The sequence below is a fragment of the Ylistrum balloti genome, unplaced genomic scaffold (assembly GCF_031769215.1).
Source record: "Ylistrum balloti isolate Yb309-2 unplaced genomic scaffold, AGI_CSIRO_Ybal_v1 Utg369764, whole genome shotgun sequence".
NCBI lineage: Eukaryota > Metazoa > Mollusca > Bivalvia > Pectinida > Pectinidae > Ylistrum > Ylistrum balloti.
Window position 1 is genome coordinate 375,569 of NW_026781961.1, and position 16,250 is coordinate 391,818.

Below are 16,250 nucleotides of genomic sequence, written 5' to 3' on the forward strand. Positions count from 1 at the left end.
TATGAGGCTGAGCAAGATGTATAGAAGAACCCATCAAAACCGGTAACCTAGACATGTCTTGGTATAGTATATAGACTATATAGTCATCATAACTGGGTCAAAGACACGACAGACTGTTACAGAAGTCGGTTACCTCGAACTTCACCTAAAACGAAACATACAGGTATAACTTTCCATCCATCCGTAACTAATAAGGGTGATGATTCAATTTCGGATTTATGAAATTTCTCGATAAAGCGAATGCTGTGGCTTCCAGAGGACCAGGTTGAAAATGACTAAGGGACATTTCCTGGTCGCAGTCGTGACCTCGTTGGAAAGTATTCAATTACGATGTTTTGTGGATAAAACTTGGTAGTTCCAATCAAGTTGACAGGACATACAATTGCCATTTTTGAATTTATTTTTTAATTTGTTTTTAATTATATTTTTAATTTCATCATTTCATTCGTTTTAATTTTTTGTTATCAAATTAAGCATTTTGGTGAAGAGAGATTTTTTAATCAATGAACGTATCCGGATATATATCACGTGTTCTTTCAGATATTACTCTAATGGTATATTACCCGAGTTACTTCCCTTGAAAGAATATGGAGGTGTTCGAAGTGTGACGAAATGAAGATAACGTAACGTGTCCTGGTGTTGTCATGCATATGCCATTTCGTACAACACTGAACAAACAAGTAAGCCATCTTAAATCAATATGTGTTTTTACTATCACACTGCCAACGTCTGTTGATCAGCATCGCCATCTACATACTTGCAGCACTGCCTACGTGTAGGGAACTGTACATACATTGAAACACTAATGATCTAATGTTAATTTACAAACGCGTCTCTCAAATGAGAGTTTATGCATCTTTTATTATAATGGTCAAGCCTCATGATTTGTAAATATCTTCCTGTATTTTCCCCCAGTATTGTCTATGCATGGTACATGGACACAGTTTTGATTTACAACCCGTAAGCTTGGTAGCCATTGGTTAAACACTTCCAAATGTATGTTTAATAAGATGGAGAGCATTCTTTACGTTTTCACAGCTTTACATTTCAGTATTTGTCGAGACAGGTGACATTTTTAGTATCTAATTTTTTTTTGTAGAAATATCGTGCTACGTTGTTATATAAAGTGTTGAACAGCCTCCAATGCTAAAGGAGCTGAAGTTATTTTGGAATGATTCCCAAGTAAGATGAACTCAGAAATGTGTTTTCCTTAAATATAACTCTTAAACAATCACAAATCCAAATATATATAGATATTGAAAATATGGCACATGATTTGCTCGGTCTAAGGACATTCATCTTACGGTACAATATTTACATTATCCTTAAACGTTTAGTGTGACAGGGGAGGGAACTCTGACAGAAACAAAGATAAACATTAATTCTCATGCTGACTTCCATGCTAAGGTACATGGATTCAATTTTACCGTTAAAAAAGATCAGATATGCAAACTTGGATGTATATAACTATCAACATTTTGATATGATATTGGTGGTATGCCAGCTGTCTGGCCACTTATTAGAATGGGTTTACCTGAGATTTAATGATCTGGGATTGCATTCCGTTTCTATTAATGTATTGGGGTAAATGCATCAACATTAAATATCAGTCCTTATTAGCTTTACTGTTTAAATATGATTCAACTGCTAAATTGAAAGTTGACATGCTTTTATCTGTTGCAGAATGTGTCGATGATTTGGGCTATGAGACGCCTTCAACAAGAGGGCAAGCATTTTGAGAACCTCAATGCAGTCAGACAACTGCAAAGCTAAAAGTGAGGAATCGGAGGAGGAGATGGTACGACACCATGGTACCGAGTCCCGAGGGGCCATGACATTTGTCCCAGTAGGACTGAATGTACAGAAATTCCAGTTATCTCCCTTGTCCTGTACGTGTCGCCGCTTCTATGTGCAGATATGTATGCTCCTGGTTATTGTTGTGTTACTAGTGTTGATACGGACAATCTCCAATGTGCGGGTCATGTTTGAGGAGTATCACACAGCAAGTGACACTGACGGGGAACTGGTAGTTCTGCCTCAACGATTTGCTCAGTCTCGTTCAGCATTCTGTCTGGATGGGTCAGCTCCAGGCTACTATATACGATATGGTAAGTTTTCCAGAATTAATTTTTTTTCTGCTTTTAAATTTGAAAGAAAATGGAAATGTTTTCTGATTAAAGATTGGCTAGTGATGGAAAGAGAAAGAAAAATTGTATCCTTTTGCATACACCAGAGATCATCAATATCAGATTTTTTGCACATGTATGGAATGAAAAATGGAAAGAAATAATAAAGTCAATACAAATATACTACTGATATAAATGGAGAATTTTCTTAGAATAAGCAAATGGCTAAGATGTAAGTAATCATTCTTGTTCTCTGTCTCAGTGATCACATTTCAATGTTGCAGGTCAGTTTCCAGGTAATACAAACTGGATTATATACCTGTCACCAGGAGCCTGGTGTAGCACACCTGCTGAGTGTTATAACAGGTAAATATATAAACACACCTGCTGAGTGTTATAACAGGTAAATATTTAAACACCTGCTTAGTGTTATAACAGGTAAATATATAAACACACCTGCTGAGTGTTATAACAGGTAAATATATAAACACACCTGCTGAGTGTTATAACAGGTAAATATATAAACACACCTGCTGAGTGTTATAACAGGTAAATATATAAACACACCTGCTGAGTGTTATAACAGGTAGATATATAAACACACCTGCTGAGTGTTATAACAGGTAAATATATAAACACATCTGCTGATTGTTATAACAGGTAAATATATAAACACACCTGCTGAGTGTTATAACATGTAAATATATAAACACACCTGCTGAGTGTTATAACAGGTAAATATATAAACACACCTGCTGAGTGTTATAACAGGTAAATATATAAACACACCTGCTGAGTGTTATAACAGGTAGATATATAAACTCACCTGCTGATTGTTATAACAGCTTAATATATAAACACACCTGCTGAGTGTTATAACAGGTAAATAAATAAACACACCTGCTGAGTGTTATAACAGGTAAATATATAAACACACCTGCTGATTGTTATAACAGGTAAATATATAAACACACCTGCTGAGTGTTATAACAGGTAAATAAATAAACACACCTGCTGAGTGTTATAACAGGTAAATATATAAACACACCTGCTGAGTGTTATAACAGCTTAATATTTAAAACAACTGGAAGGCAAATAAAGTCCTAATAAGGAACAGATAAACACAGCTGAAAGAAAGCCACTCACCAATAAAGACTGGTACATGACATAAGTTACTGATGATGATGGTAGATTTCTGATTATTCTCGCTTGTCTCTCCATTGTAGAAGTTTTACTGCTGTTGGATCAAGTGTCATAGCTCCAATCTTCTTTCCCTTTACTGGAATCCTGTCAGCCAGCGAGGAGGAAAACCCAGATTTCTACCGTTGGAACATGGTTAAAGTTCTATACTGTGATGGTGGCTCTTTTCTAGGTAGGTGTAGTGTATGGAGATTCTCAGTGTCAGTGGTACAGAAACATTGATTATCAAGGATATTCTGTATCAGTATATAACTGTTATTGATTATCAAGGATATTTAGATCTCTGCATTCTATATCAGTATATAACTGTTATTGATTATCAAGGATATTTAGATCTCTGCATTCTATATCAGTACATAACTGTTATTGATTATCAAGGATATTTAGATCTCTGCATTCTATATCAGTATATAACTGTTATTGATTATCAAGGATATTTAGATCTCTACATTCTGTATCAGTACATAACTGTTATTGATTATCAAGGATATTTAGATCTCTACATTCTGTATCAGTACATAACTGTTATTGATTATCAAGGATATTTAGATCTCTGCATTCTATATCAGTACATAACTGTTATTGATTATCAAGGATATTTAGATCTCTGCATTCTATATCAGTACATAACTGTTATTGATTATCAAGGATATTTAGATCTCTGCATTCTATATCAGTACATAACTGTTATTGATTATCAAGGATATTTAGATCTCTACATTCTGTATCAGTACATAACTGTTATTGATTATCAAGGATATTTAGATCTCTGCATTCTATATCAGTACATAACTGTTATTGATTATCAAGGATATTTAGATCTCTACATTCTGTATCAGTACATAACTGTTATTGATTATCAAGGATATTTAGATCTCTGCATTCTATATCAGTACATAACTGTTATTGATTATCAAGGATATTTAGATCTCTGCATTCTATATCAGTACATAACTGTTATTGATTATCAAGGATATTTAGATCTCTACATTCTGTATCAGTACATAACTGTTATTGATTATCAAGGGTATTTAGATCTCTACATTCTGTATCAGTACATAACTGTTATTGATTATCAAGGATATTTAGAATTATACATTCTATATCAGTATATAACTGTTATTGATTATCAAGGATATTTAGATCTCTGCATTCTATATCAGTACATAACTGTTATTGATTATCAAGGATATTTAGAATTATACATTCTATATCAGTATATAACTGTTATTGATTATCAAGGATATTTAGATCTCTGCATTCTATATCAGTACATAACTGTTATTGATTATCAAGGATATTTAGAATTATAACTATATGTATATATGTTATTGATTATCAAGGATATTTAGATCTCTGCATTCTATATCAGTACATAACTGTTATTGATTATCAAGGGTATTTAGATCTCTACATTCTGTATCAGTACATAACTGTTATTGATTATCAAAGAAATTTAGATCTCTGCATTCTATATCAGTACATAACTGTTATGGTTACAAAAATACACCTGTTAGGTTAAAACATGACCTTTTGGTAGATATTTTTATCGTGATAATCCTGTTTTATCTGATGACAATTTAACTTATGCGATGTTCAAAACATAAAGATGTTGCCAACTGATTAACATATAAAATTACTGAGGTTGTCTTGTTCTACAGGAAATCGTCCAGAGCCCCTTGTGCACCAGGGCAAGTCATTGTATCTTCGGGGATCACAGGTGTTTACAGCCATTATAGACTACCTACAGATCAATACAAACTTTGGGGCGGCTGAAAAGGTCATCCTGGCTGGATCCTCATGTAAGCCACAGAATGTGATAGTTTTCTATCAGCAATAAAAATGAAGCAGGAAATTAGAATTGTGTGGAAATCATCAGGTTTTCTGTTGAGAAAATCTTTATACCTTAGCATAAAATTATGTTTTATTTAAGACTTGATATTATTTATAGCCTTACAATCCAAATAAGGGACATCAGAAAGTCAACAAAAACAATATTAACAAGATAGAGAACAGGGATAAAGGTGAAACATGACAGTGTTAAATTCTCATGTTATGGTCACTTTTCAAATGCTAATGATTTGCTAATAATTCATTGACTTGATGACCTCCTTTTCATAATAATCTCATGCTATCAATCTTGTTGACTTTGTGATGATTAACAGTGACTGGTTACTCTAGTCCAACACGACAGATCTTGTCAAGTACATTGTACCATTATTATCAAGCAATATGCCCTTGCCTGAAAATCACAAATCTCCCCCCTCCACACCTACCCATTTCTTTTCCCCAGAGATGTATTGCAGATTCACAAGAAATATAAAAAAAATGTTAAAGTATTTTCCTACAGAAAGACATGTTACCTCCCCACTACAAACCAAGGCTATATATTGACCCCAGAATAAGTGTTATATGTGTTGTTTATTTCCCAGCGGGTGGTTTAGCTGCTCTCATCAATGTTGACAACCTGCGTAAGAAATTAGTGTCAGTCAAGTCCATACATGCCTTACTTGATGGCATGTTGTTTGTGGACAGTCAGAACATCTACGGAAAACATACCATGCAGGAAACCTTGAAAAATGTCTACCACCTTCACAAAATCGCAGGTACATCAATGAATATATGTAGAAACATTGAATACAGGGAATAATGATATGGAATGAAAACTTCATCGTCAACTAAAGTCTGACATTTGTATTTTATACACCATATGACAATGGTTTAGAAGATCGATCCCCTGGTATATTAATTGTATGATAAAACCTACACGTATGTCTGTATCAGTCTTTACATTGGAACAGTACCCACTGAATGACCAATTACATTTGTCTTTTTGTGAGAGTTTGTTCTCTGTTAATTAAGTTCAGCATTTTAATGAATATCTATTGTAGATGCCCCAGCTATCCAAGAATGTACTTCAAGTCTGACGTCATCTATTGGTTACCGCTGTTTGGACCCTACTTACTTCTACAACTACTTATTCACACCAGTTTTCCTGATCAGCTCTCTCCACGATTCTTGGTACATCAACCATGCTTTAGCCATCACCTGTCCATTAAGGAAGTGTCCGCCTCAGGATGTTATTGTGATAGATCAGTACAAATCTGCTATAGTGCGAGCTCTCCAGCCAGTGAAACAATCTGTTCATGATGGACTGTTCATTACATCATGCCCTGTACATACTTTACTGCTGACAAAGTGGTTCTCTCATCAGGCTGTTAGTGTTAATAACGTCACTCTTCACCAGGCCCTGTCTCAGTGGTATAACCACCAACACCCAGCTAAGTACATAGAGGATCGTCAGTTTTCAGAGACCCTACACACTTGTAAAACTGTCACGTACTAGTGTACAACAAACACCTGGCCAAATACATGAAGGCTGTCAGTTCTTACAGATCCTACACACCTGTAAAACTGTCACGTACTAGTGTACCACAAACACTAAGCCAAATACATGAAGATTGTCAGTTCTTACAGACCCTACACACCTGTAAAACTGTCATGTACTAGTGTACCACAAACACCTGGCCAAATACATGAAGGTTGTCAGTTCTTACAGACCCTACACACCTGTAAAACTCACGTAATAGTGTACCACAAACACCTGGCCAAATACATGAAGACTGTCAGTTCTTACAGATCCTACACACCTGTAAAACTCATGTAATAGTGTACCACAAACACCTGGCCAAATACATGAAGACTGTCAGTTCTTACAGACCCTACACACCTGTAAAACTGTCACGTACTAGTGTACCACAAACACCTGGCCAAATACATGAAGACTGTCAGTTCTTACAGACCCTACACACCTGTAAAACTGTCACGTACTAGTGTACCACAAACACCTGGCCAAATACATGAAGACTGTCAGTTCTTACAGACCCTACACACCTGTAAAACTGTCATGTACTAGTGTACCACAAACACCTGGCCAAATACATGAAGACTGTCAGTTCTTACAGATCCTGCACACTTGTAACATTCTGTTTGCTTTACCACATCTTTTCTAATGGTATTTTAAACGTACATGCGAGAGACAGAGTGTAAGAATGTATTGCAGCTTGCAGCAAATGTGTTTGGAGGATGTAGGAAGCCACTATTGGATCAGTGTTGAATGAAAGGGATACTGAGATTTGTCTGAAGTTAAAGCCAGATTTAATTTAGTCATGATTTGAGTTTTAATTAATTCATTGTGTGTACAATGATATTTGAACTTTTCCCTCTGATAAACAGATTGGTGTACACTGGCTGATCGAACAAGTTTGTCCTTTTTACATTCTTAGTGTATGTATTTTATAATGGTGTCTGAATTGTTTTTTCAACAGAGTTTGAAGAAGGATGTGATATTTCAGATATTTTTACTGGTTTTCATAGATCAATTTTAGCTCACCTGAAGAATAAGTGAACTAATGCCTTGGTGTGGCACCCAGCTTTAGCTTTTCCCTATAAAAACTTTCTCTTAGCAACTGAAAGGCTCTAGTTACTGATAGTGGGAGTATGTGCTGTATAAAATTTAACATTCAGAAATGTGATTGAATCTTAAAGCATATAAATATCATCCTTTATGAGGAAATGGATTTAAATCAAACCAGATCACAGAATGTGCAATATATGTAGGCTGTATACAATAGTACTTAGTAGTGTATCCTTTATCTAGTAGAGTGGAATATATAGTATTGTCTGTCCATCTGTCCTTCTGTCTACAATAAAATCATTCATATTACAATATATACCGTGACATGTAGTTAATATTCATTTTAACAATTAGTTTTGATTTTAATATTCATTAATTGAGGTTTAGGGTTCAAAGGTTAGACTCCATAAGTTAAGCTTACCTTGAGTACATCATTGTAAGCTCTTGCTGACCTGGTTCTATTGGTTGGACCTTAATTCTATGAAGTTGCTCACATACGCGAAGGTTTTATGGGTATTAAGGTCAAAGATACGGTGACAAACATGTTTCCTTTTTCTCTGTACCATTGTTGTGTCGTGAGGCAACTTCAGTTAAGTGTTTGATCATGTGACTATCTTATATCATTCCCTGAATAGTTTGTTGTCCTGGATTTGCTGATTTTGTGATAATTGACATTCTAGTCCCAAACATTACAGATAAATGCAGCATGGATTTATGAAATCACTTTGTTGTTTAGCAAGTGTTACTTGTTTGATTGTATGTGGTACAATGGATTGAAGGTGTGATTGTCAATGATGTATTGGTCATACAGTAAACCTTAACCTTTTAAAGCTTTTGACCATTTTCACAATACACAGACTTAAAATAAAAGGTTAAATATGACCAGAGTCACATGGTTCAGCAGGATTTATTTATAGATTTATTTATTTACTACTGAACCTTCTGACAGATGTTGTCATATCTACCTTTCACTTTGATTTCTGTTTGGAACTGGACTCTGTATTCCATTAGGAATCCATCTCCGAAAGACTACCACAATTTTTAGAAGATTTTCTGGCGGACATTGCAGCACATTTTCTTTGTATGAAGAAAAAAAATATTTAGCTCAGTTAAGATAAGACGAGAATATCAGCATTCTTCTTTGTCTCCTTGCATCTCTGACTTTTACTTGTTCAGTTACCCTCATAGAAGCTTGATGTAAGTAAGTATTCCATGTATAAACTTACTGATGACCACCCGATGGCTGGAATAGCATCTGTTCCTAGTCTTTTCTCAAGATATCAAATAAACTGGAAGATTGCATATTGTTCATTTAGAATTTCATCAATTATTGTGTTTCCCTGCAGAAAGTGATACCTGTTATTGCTACAAAAACAAAGATAACTATGAGAAAGTTATCAATCTAAACAAACAACACAGTGGCCTATTGTTTTGTTGTTTATAAATATATTTTACATTGATCTTTAATAATTTGTTGTCAACAGTATTGAAATGTTGGTGTCAGATTGAATTTATGTCAGAACTTGAGATGATTTGTGTAGTGCTCCCTTCAGAAATCTGTGAAGTTTTTTGTCGACAGTATTGAAATGTTGGTGTCATATTGAATATATGTCAGAACTTGACTGTTGATTTGTGTAGTGCTCCCTTCAGAAATCTGTGAAGTTTTTTGTCGACAGTATTGAAATGTTGGTGTCATATTGAATATATGTTAGAACTTGAGTTGATTTGTGTAGTGCTCCCTTCAGAAATCTGTTATTTGTCAACATTGAAATGTTAGTGTCAGATTGAACTTTTAGTGCTCCCTAAATTACGGACTCTGTGAAGATGATAAAAGTCATTTCAAAGTTGATAAAATATTGCTCTGTTTTTCCTTTTTTGTGAAGTTTTTACATATGCAAAGTATTAGCTCATTAATATGCAAATGAGTGTTTTGATATGATTTGTTAAAGTATGTGCTGAAATTTCTGGTATACATGTATCAACAATGAAGCAGTATTGTTATCAGTGATCAGGATAAAACAAAGTGGTGTGGAACAAATAGTCTTAGTACCGTTTTCACTTTCTAGGTTTACATAAGCTTCACATATTTCTGGTGTGTATGTACTGCAATACAATCGTAAAGGCAATACATAGATTTATAATATAAGTTTATTTGTGCTTCTTTATATTACTCATGTAATGACATTTTCCATCAAATATTTTATGGCTTTGTAATATTTGTTAGTTTGTTAGTTGTGCATATTTTTGTTTTTTCTGTTTGTTTTTTTCCCCTAATTTTGTGTAGACACATATGTATACATTTTGAAGATCAAAGTTTCAAGATCAAAGTCAATGAATGTACATTAAAGGACAATGTTATTATGTGTGTACCACTAAAACACTTTAAACATTCCTGTTTAGATCAACTTACTGAAAGTCCTCTTTATTTTTGCATGGTAATTTACTTGATGTGAACAAATTGTACTGAACTATATACAATATAATGTTAATTGTTTTTAATCAACTTTAGTTTACAACAGTTAACTTACATGTATTTCTTTGGATCACAAAATTTGTAAAAATATTGTTGTAAGTTGCATGTGGAATATTAGTTGGGCATCACTTACAGTAACAGGCATTTATGTATGCCTGGTTAATTGCCCAGTCAACAGCCAGTGGACATTTTGAGGTGCAGTTACTTTGGCCTAGTACTGTAAAGTTATATATTTTCATGGAAATCAGTTTTCTTTGTTTTTCAAAAATTTCCAATTTCATTGTCACTTGATTCGGTGGATGAATATAGCTCATTGATTAATGAACATAAAAATTAGTTGATTAAGAGTACCCTTGATATCAATAAAAATAAGTCCCCACAAGAATTAACAATTTTACAGTAATAGCCTGCAATCTGTTATTCTGAGCAACTGAGGTAAAATGTCTCACCAGAAGACACTACAGTACAGTAGGTTCCAACTTGTCAGGCCTCTGAGATACACAATCACCGTCAGTAGCAATGTCTTATACGATGATGACGTGAAGTGAAAGCCTGAAATAAGTGACCAATATCTGACAACATCTATCTCATGGTTCACAACGACCTGAAAGTATGTGTGGCACATTTTGCTATCTTGGTAAAGTGTATGTGCGAACTTAATGCATGTTTTATTAATACTCTTGTCCTTCATGAAGAATCTTTAACAGAGATTATGTGCCAAACAATTTATGTATTTCTGTTAATGTTTTGAAATGTAAGAAATCCAGAGTTATCCTTTTTGATATCACAGGAAGACATACAGGGAATATGTCTTCCTCGTATTCATCATCAGTCACACAGTACTTCGTGGGTTTGTTTTTTATTAGTAAGTAGTGCTTGTGGAGGACATAATAAGTACTATGTTCACATGGATTTCTCTCAAAATGTGTTGCCTTAACTCTGTAATGTATCGTCTATTGGAATTAAATTTTGTTTTTAAAGAAATGGCCTAATGTTTTGTTTAATGTTGGAAACAAAGAGTAACATATGTTTCAAATAACAGGAGCATGACAGGAATAACTAACATTAGGATCTGTAGGTACTTTCTTACTTAGCTACCTGTAAGTGATGGGACATTAGGATCTGTATGTACTTTGTTACTTAGCTACCTGTAAGTGATGGGACATTAGGATCTGTAGGTACTTTGTTACTCAGCTACCTGTAAGTGATGGGACATTAGGATCTGTATGTACTTTGTTACTTAGCTACCTGTAAGTGATGGGACATTAGGATCTGTATGTACTTTGTTACTTAGCTACCTGTAAGTGATGGGACATTAGGATCTGTATGTACTGTATGTACTTTGTTACTTAGCTAACTGTAAGTGATGGGACATTAGGATCTGTAGGTACTTTGTTACTCAGCTACCTGTAAGTGATGGGACATTAGGATCTGTATGTACTTTGTTACTTAGCTACCTGTAAGTGATGGGACATTAGGATCTGTAGGTACTTTGTTACTTAGCTACCTGTAAGTGATGGGACATTAGGATCTGTATGTAGGTACTTTGTTACTCAGCTACCTGTAAGTGATGGGACATTAGGATCTGTATGTACTTTGTTACTTAGCTACCTGTAAGTGATGGGACATTAGGATCTGTAGGTACTTTGTTACTTAGCTACCTGTAAGTGATGGGACATTAGGATCTGTATGTAGGTACTTTGTTACTTAGCTACCTGTAAGTGATGTGAAATTAGGATCTGTAGGTACTTTGTTACTTAGCTACCTGTAAGTAATGGGACATTAGGATCTGTATGTACTTTGTTACTTAGCTACCTGTAAGTGATGGGACATTAGGATCTGTATGTAGGTACTTTGTTACTTAGCTACCTGTAAGTAATGTGAAATTAGGTTCTGTAGGTACTTTGTTACTTAGCTACCTGTAAGTAATGGGACATTAGGATTTGTATGTACTTTGTTACTTAGCTACCTGTAAGTGATTGGACATTAGGATCTGTAAGTAGGTACTTTGTTACTTAGCTACCTGTAAGTAATGGGACATTAGGATTTGTATGTACTTTGTTACTTAGCTACCTGTAAGTGATGGGACATTAGGATCTGTATGTAGGTACTTTGTTACTTAGCTACCTGTAAGTGATGGGACATTAGGATCTGTAGGTACTTTGTTACTTAGCTACCTGTAAGTAATGGGACATTAGGATTTGTATGTACTTTGTTACTTAGCTACCTGTAAGTGATGGGACATTAGGATCTGTATGTAGGTACCATGTTACTTAGCTACCTGTAAGTGATGGGACATTAGGATCTGTATGTAGGTACCATGTTACTTAGCTACCTGTAAGTGATGGGACATTAGGATCTGTATGTACTTTGTTACTTAGCTACCTGTAAGTGACAAGACATTAGGATCTGAATGTAGGTTCTTATGCAGGAGAACTGGTGTGATCAGGTTTGTTAACACTGGAGAACTTCAGATGTGATCTCCTTCAGCATTTGTTAGTATTTGTCCAAATTCTGCCTTCCACATGTTGAGGTTCATCAGATTTTATTATAGTCACCATCTGATGTATTGAACTTTTATATTGGAAGGTTGTTGTTCCTGTTTTTGAAGAAGTGATTCGCCATCAAGTTTGACATAATTTTCGCTTGAAAGGAGATTTCAAACACTGATTTTCCATGACTTAGATTCCACAAGTAGCGTAATTGTAACTGCAGTATATTCCTATTCCTATAGTTTTGAATTGAATTTGCTGTTAATCTCCGAGATTTTAATGAATTTTAAAATACATCACACTACTACCACTGTGCCAAGTCATCAAACCAGCAAAATATGGCATGGAGATAGGAAATCAAGACTTTCTGTAGTAGCATTTTTTTTACATTTGCTTGGTCTTTATTAGCATTGTATCTCTGGTGCTCTGTGATATTTGATTAGTTCCATTGCTGTATGTGTGTGTTAAATGAATATTACTACTGTATTAGACAAACACTAATGTTGTTAACACTTTTATTTGTTATACAAGAGGAGTATATGTAAATGATTCCATTGATTTTCATAGAGTTTATTCAAATATCCATGTTTTTATTTTCTATCTTTTTTTTATTAATATCTTTAATTTCGGTTTTTTGGGAATTTTTTTCAATACGTCTGCATGCATGTCAGTACCAATTGTGGTGACTTTTGAAGGAACACAAAATTCAGCATTATTGCATAACTCTTGAAACATACTTAATCATATGTTTGCAAACAGTTCAAAAGAGTCCATTACATATGTCGGTGTGACCTCTGGGCTATCTATTTTGTCTAGGGCTCCAGACCCTGTGAGCACCAGGACAGAGTCAACACCAATGTTGTTTGCGAAAGCAATGTCAGATCGGAGGCCATCACCAATGAACACTGTTCGTTTGAGGTCGATACTGGGATGCTTATGTCTGATACAATCAAGTAAAAGTGTGCCTGGCTTACCGATCACTAATGGTTCACGTTTTGCTGGTACAGATATTGCCTGTATCAAGGCACCTGTGGTGGGCTGCATGCGTCCCTCTCCTATCTTAACATTTGTTTCCACTATATTGGTGGCTACAAAGAGACAATTTGGATTACAAAGATAGCTCACAGCTTTATAGATCTTATTGTAGTGAAAGTGTTCATCAAAACCAACTAATACTGCTTCTACATTGTCTCTAAATTCCATCTGAAGTAATTGCTTTGGGTCCCAGGATGCCTGGTCTGGATCTGGTCCAACTCCGAAATTCACAAGATGGTGTTTGTCTAGTTCTTGTTTCATACCCTGCCCGCCAACAAGGTATACCTTTCCATCAATATTAGCAATGTCTCGCAAATACACTGCAGCTGCATTTGCCACACCAAAAATATCGGATTCATGTGCTTCAAATCCAACTTCTCTGAATTTATTGACATATCTTTCGTTTGAATGCATACTGTTATTTGTCACATATAACAGATGCTTGCCGATATTCCGTAATTTAGATATTGCCTCCGGCACATTTGGTATACTGCTCACATGATCCGTACCATACAGTGTCCCGTCACAATCCAACATGAAAGTATCGTATGTCTGAAGGAACTTTTCTACATTGTTGAGAGTCAGAGGGCGGATAATTGACGTGTCCGTTCCATGTGGGCGAATTTGGAACGGATTTTGACGTGCATCATTCTTATTTGCATGAAGTCCAGTCCATATCTTGCACTGTGCCGTAAAATCCCAGCACATCCTTAATAGGGGTGACCTCGGGGTCATCCGGAGCTTCATATCCAAGACGAACTGGACTCACCACTGTTAGTTTATCACAATGTTACCAATCCAAAACAGAGAGTGCTGCAAAGAAACTGATGTGGCGGATGATGCATTTACTTCGATGATATTTAGTAAATAAACTTGTGTTTAACTAAATTCCAGAATAGTGGACCATTACATGAAAACGAAAATGCTGTAAAAGTGTTACATTAAAATGTAAATTATCTATGTCTGTACATTAACAACAAAATAATCATTTCACATTACTTGATAACTTTACATGTGAATTTATTTTTGTATCTTCAACAATTGATAAAATGCCGTTGCCTGTATTCTCTCCGGTTAAATCCAACGAAACAGATTCGTAAAATATATTGTTTTTCATCGATCGTCATCATTTATATACTTGAAAAATACAACGTTGTAAATTTAGGAATCAAGCGTTGTTGTGACCACTTTCAGTTTAAAAAGATGAGGCGGCCAAATTGAATATATTCAGTTTGTTTTGATTGAAGAGCAAATGATTCATGGATATTTTCAGGTATTGTTTTGAAAAAAATCCAAACAAATCAGCACACAGCATATATAATTTACGTTATTGTAAAAGATAATAAACTGTATATTCCTTATTCTTAACATTAATTTACTTATTGATTGGACAGGTGCTTTTCGTGATAACGATGTAATAATCATTTCATAAGAAATGTATTGATGATGATATTCAAATGGAATATTCACCATAGACATTCGTTAAAGAATGAATGTGTTGCGATTGTATAGCCTACTTGAAATACAAAATGGCAGCAGATATGCCAATATTACTATACGCGTGACTGTGATGTGCAATATCTAATAGTATGAAAAACGAAGATATAAAAATTAAAAATAAATTAAGCTGATATGGTGATATTCTGACCAATGCTCGAACACAAAACACAGTTTATTGTTTTTTTAATCTGAATACTTGTCAATAATATAAATTATGTTTGTGTATAAAGTTAAAAGAGATGTGTCAAGAACATTTTAGCTGTATTAAAATCATATACAGTTGTTGTTAAGTTTTCAACAGTTGGTAAAACCACACTATGGTGATAACGGATATTGATGGAATTTAATTTGAACCTATGTTCAAACACCCTATTAGAATATCAAATATATACAATATTGTTGTGGTGCCGTTCTATATAACAATATTCCAACCTCAAGACACAAAAACAAAAAAGACTATTTTCTAGATGAATAATGTTGTAAAAATACACAAGATAAATGAAGCAATTTTACATTAATCAGTGAGCAAAATCACAGATCAGCATGCATTTCTATGAGGGGAAATGTTGACTACTATTTTGGATTGTACTATAGTTTGTAAAATATGTCAAATCCACTTTTCTGTTAAATAGGACATTTCAGTATGATTATTTAAGAACGAGCAAAAAAAGGAAGTAGGTATGTATTCTTTTTGGGAACCAATGTTTATTTTGACAGTTTTGGTATACAATACTTTTGGCTGCAGTTGTCTGCTGGATTCAGATTACCATGGTAGCTGGGGAGCTTTTCTTTACAGAGGTAGAGATATGTCTATACATCCTATAATCATCATGCATCATGAGTGGACAAATAGGTTACTTTGTGGAATGAGAAGTGAAAGCATAACAAGTGTTTGAGCAATGGTCCCGTTGGGTTAGTATAGCATGTTCTATAAATGTATTACCAAATTTTTAGAACACCCTTCACTGTTCTTCATTTGATATATAATCTGGTGCCATACTGTACAT

General features: G+C 34.6%; 2 protein-coding genes across 3 annotated transcripts; one reads left to right on the forward strand and one right to left on the reverse strand.

Moving 5' to 3' along the window:
* Positions 1–594: 594 nt before the first annotated feature.
* On the forward strand, positions 595–11,200 carry LOC132543728 (uncharacterized). Of its 2 annotated transcripts, none has more exons than XM_060207248.1 (7): positions 595–680; positions 1,684–2,108; positions 2,411–2,492; positions 3,353–3,498; positions 4,988–5,128; positions 5,759–5,932; positions 6,218–11,200. In XM_060207248.1, the coding sequence occupies exons 2-7, from the start codon at positions 1,748–1,750 to the stop codon at positions 6,670–6,672; spliced, it is 1,359 nt and encodes a 452-aa protein (XP_060063231.1). In that variant the 5' UTR covers positions 595–680; positions 1,684–1,747; the 3' UTR covers positions 6,673–11,200. The 2 variants fall into 2 exon arrangements, with proteins under 2 accessions (XP_060063231.1, XP_060063232.1); XM_060207249.1 differs by lacking the exon at positions 595–680 and adding an exon at positions 1,100–1,182.
* A 2,044-nt stretch (positions 11,201–13,244) lies between these two features.
* LOC132543767 (glycerol-3-phosphate phosphatase-like) lies at positions 13,245–14,577 on the reverse strand. Its single transcript, XM_060207288.1, has one exon. The coding sequence runs from the start codon at positions 14,488–14,490 to the stop codon at positions 13,450–13,452; it is 1,041 nt and encodes a 346-aa protein (XP_060063271.1). The 5' UTR covers positions 14,491–14,577; the 3' UTR covers positions 13,245–13,449.
* Between the last annotated feature and the right edge of the window lie 1,673 nt (positions 14,578–16,250).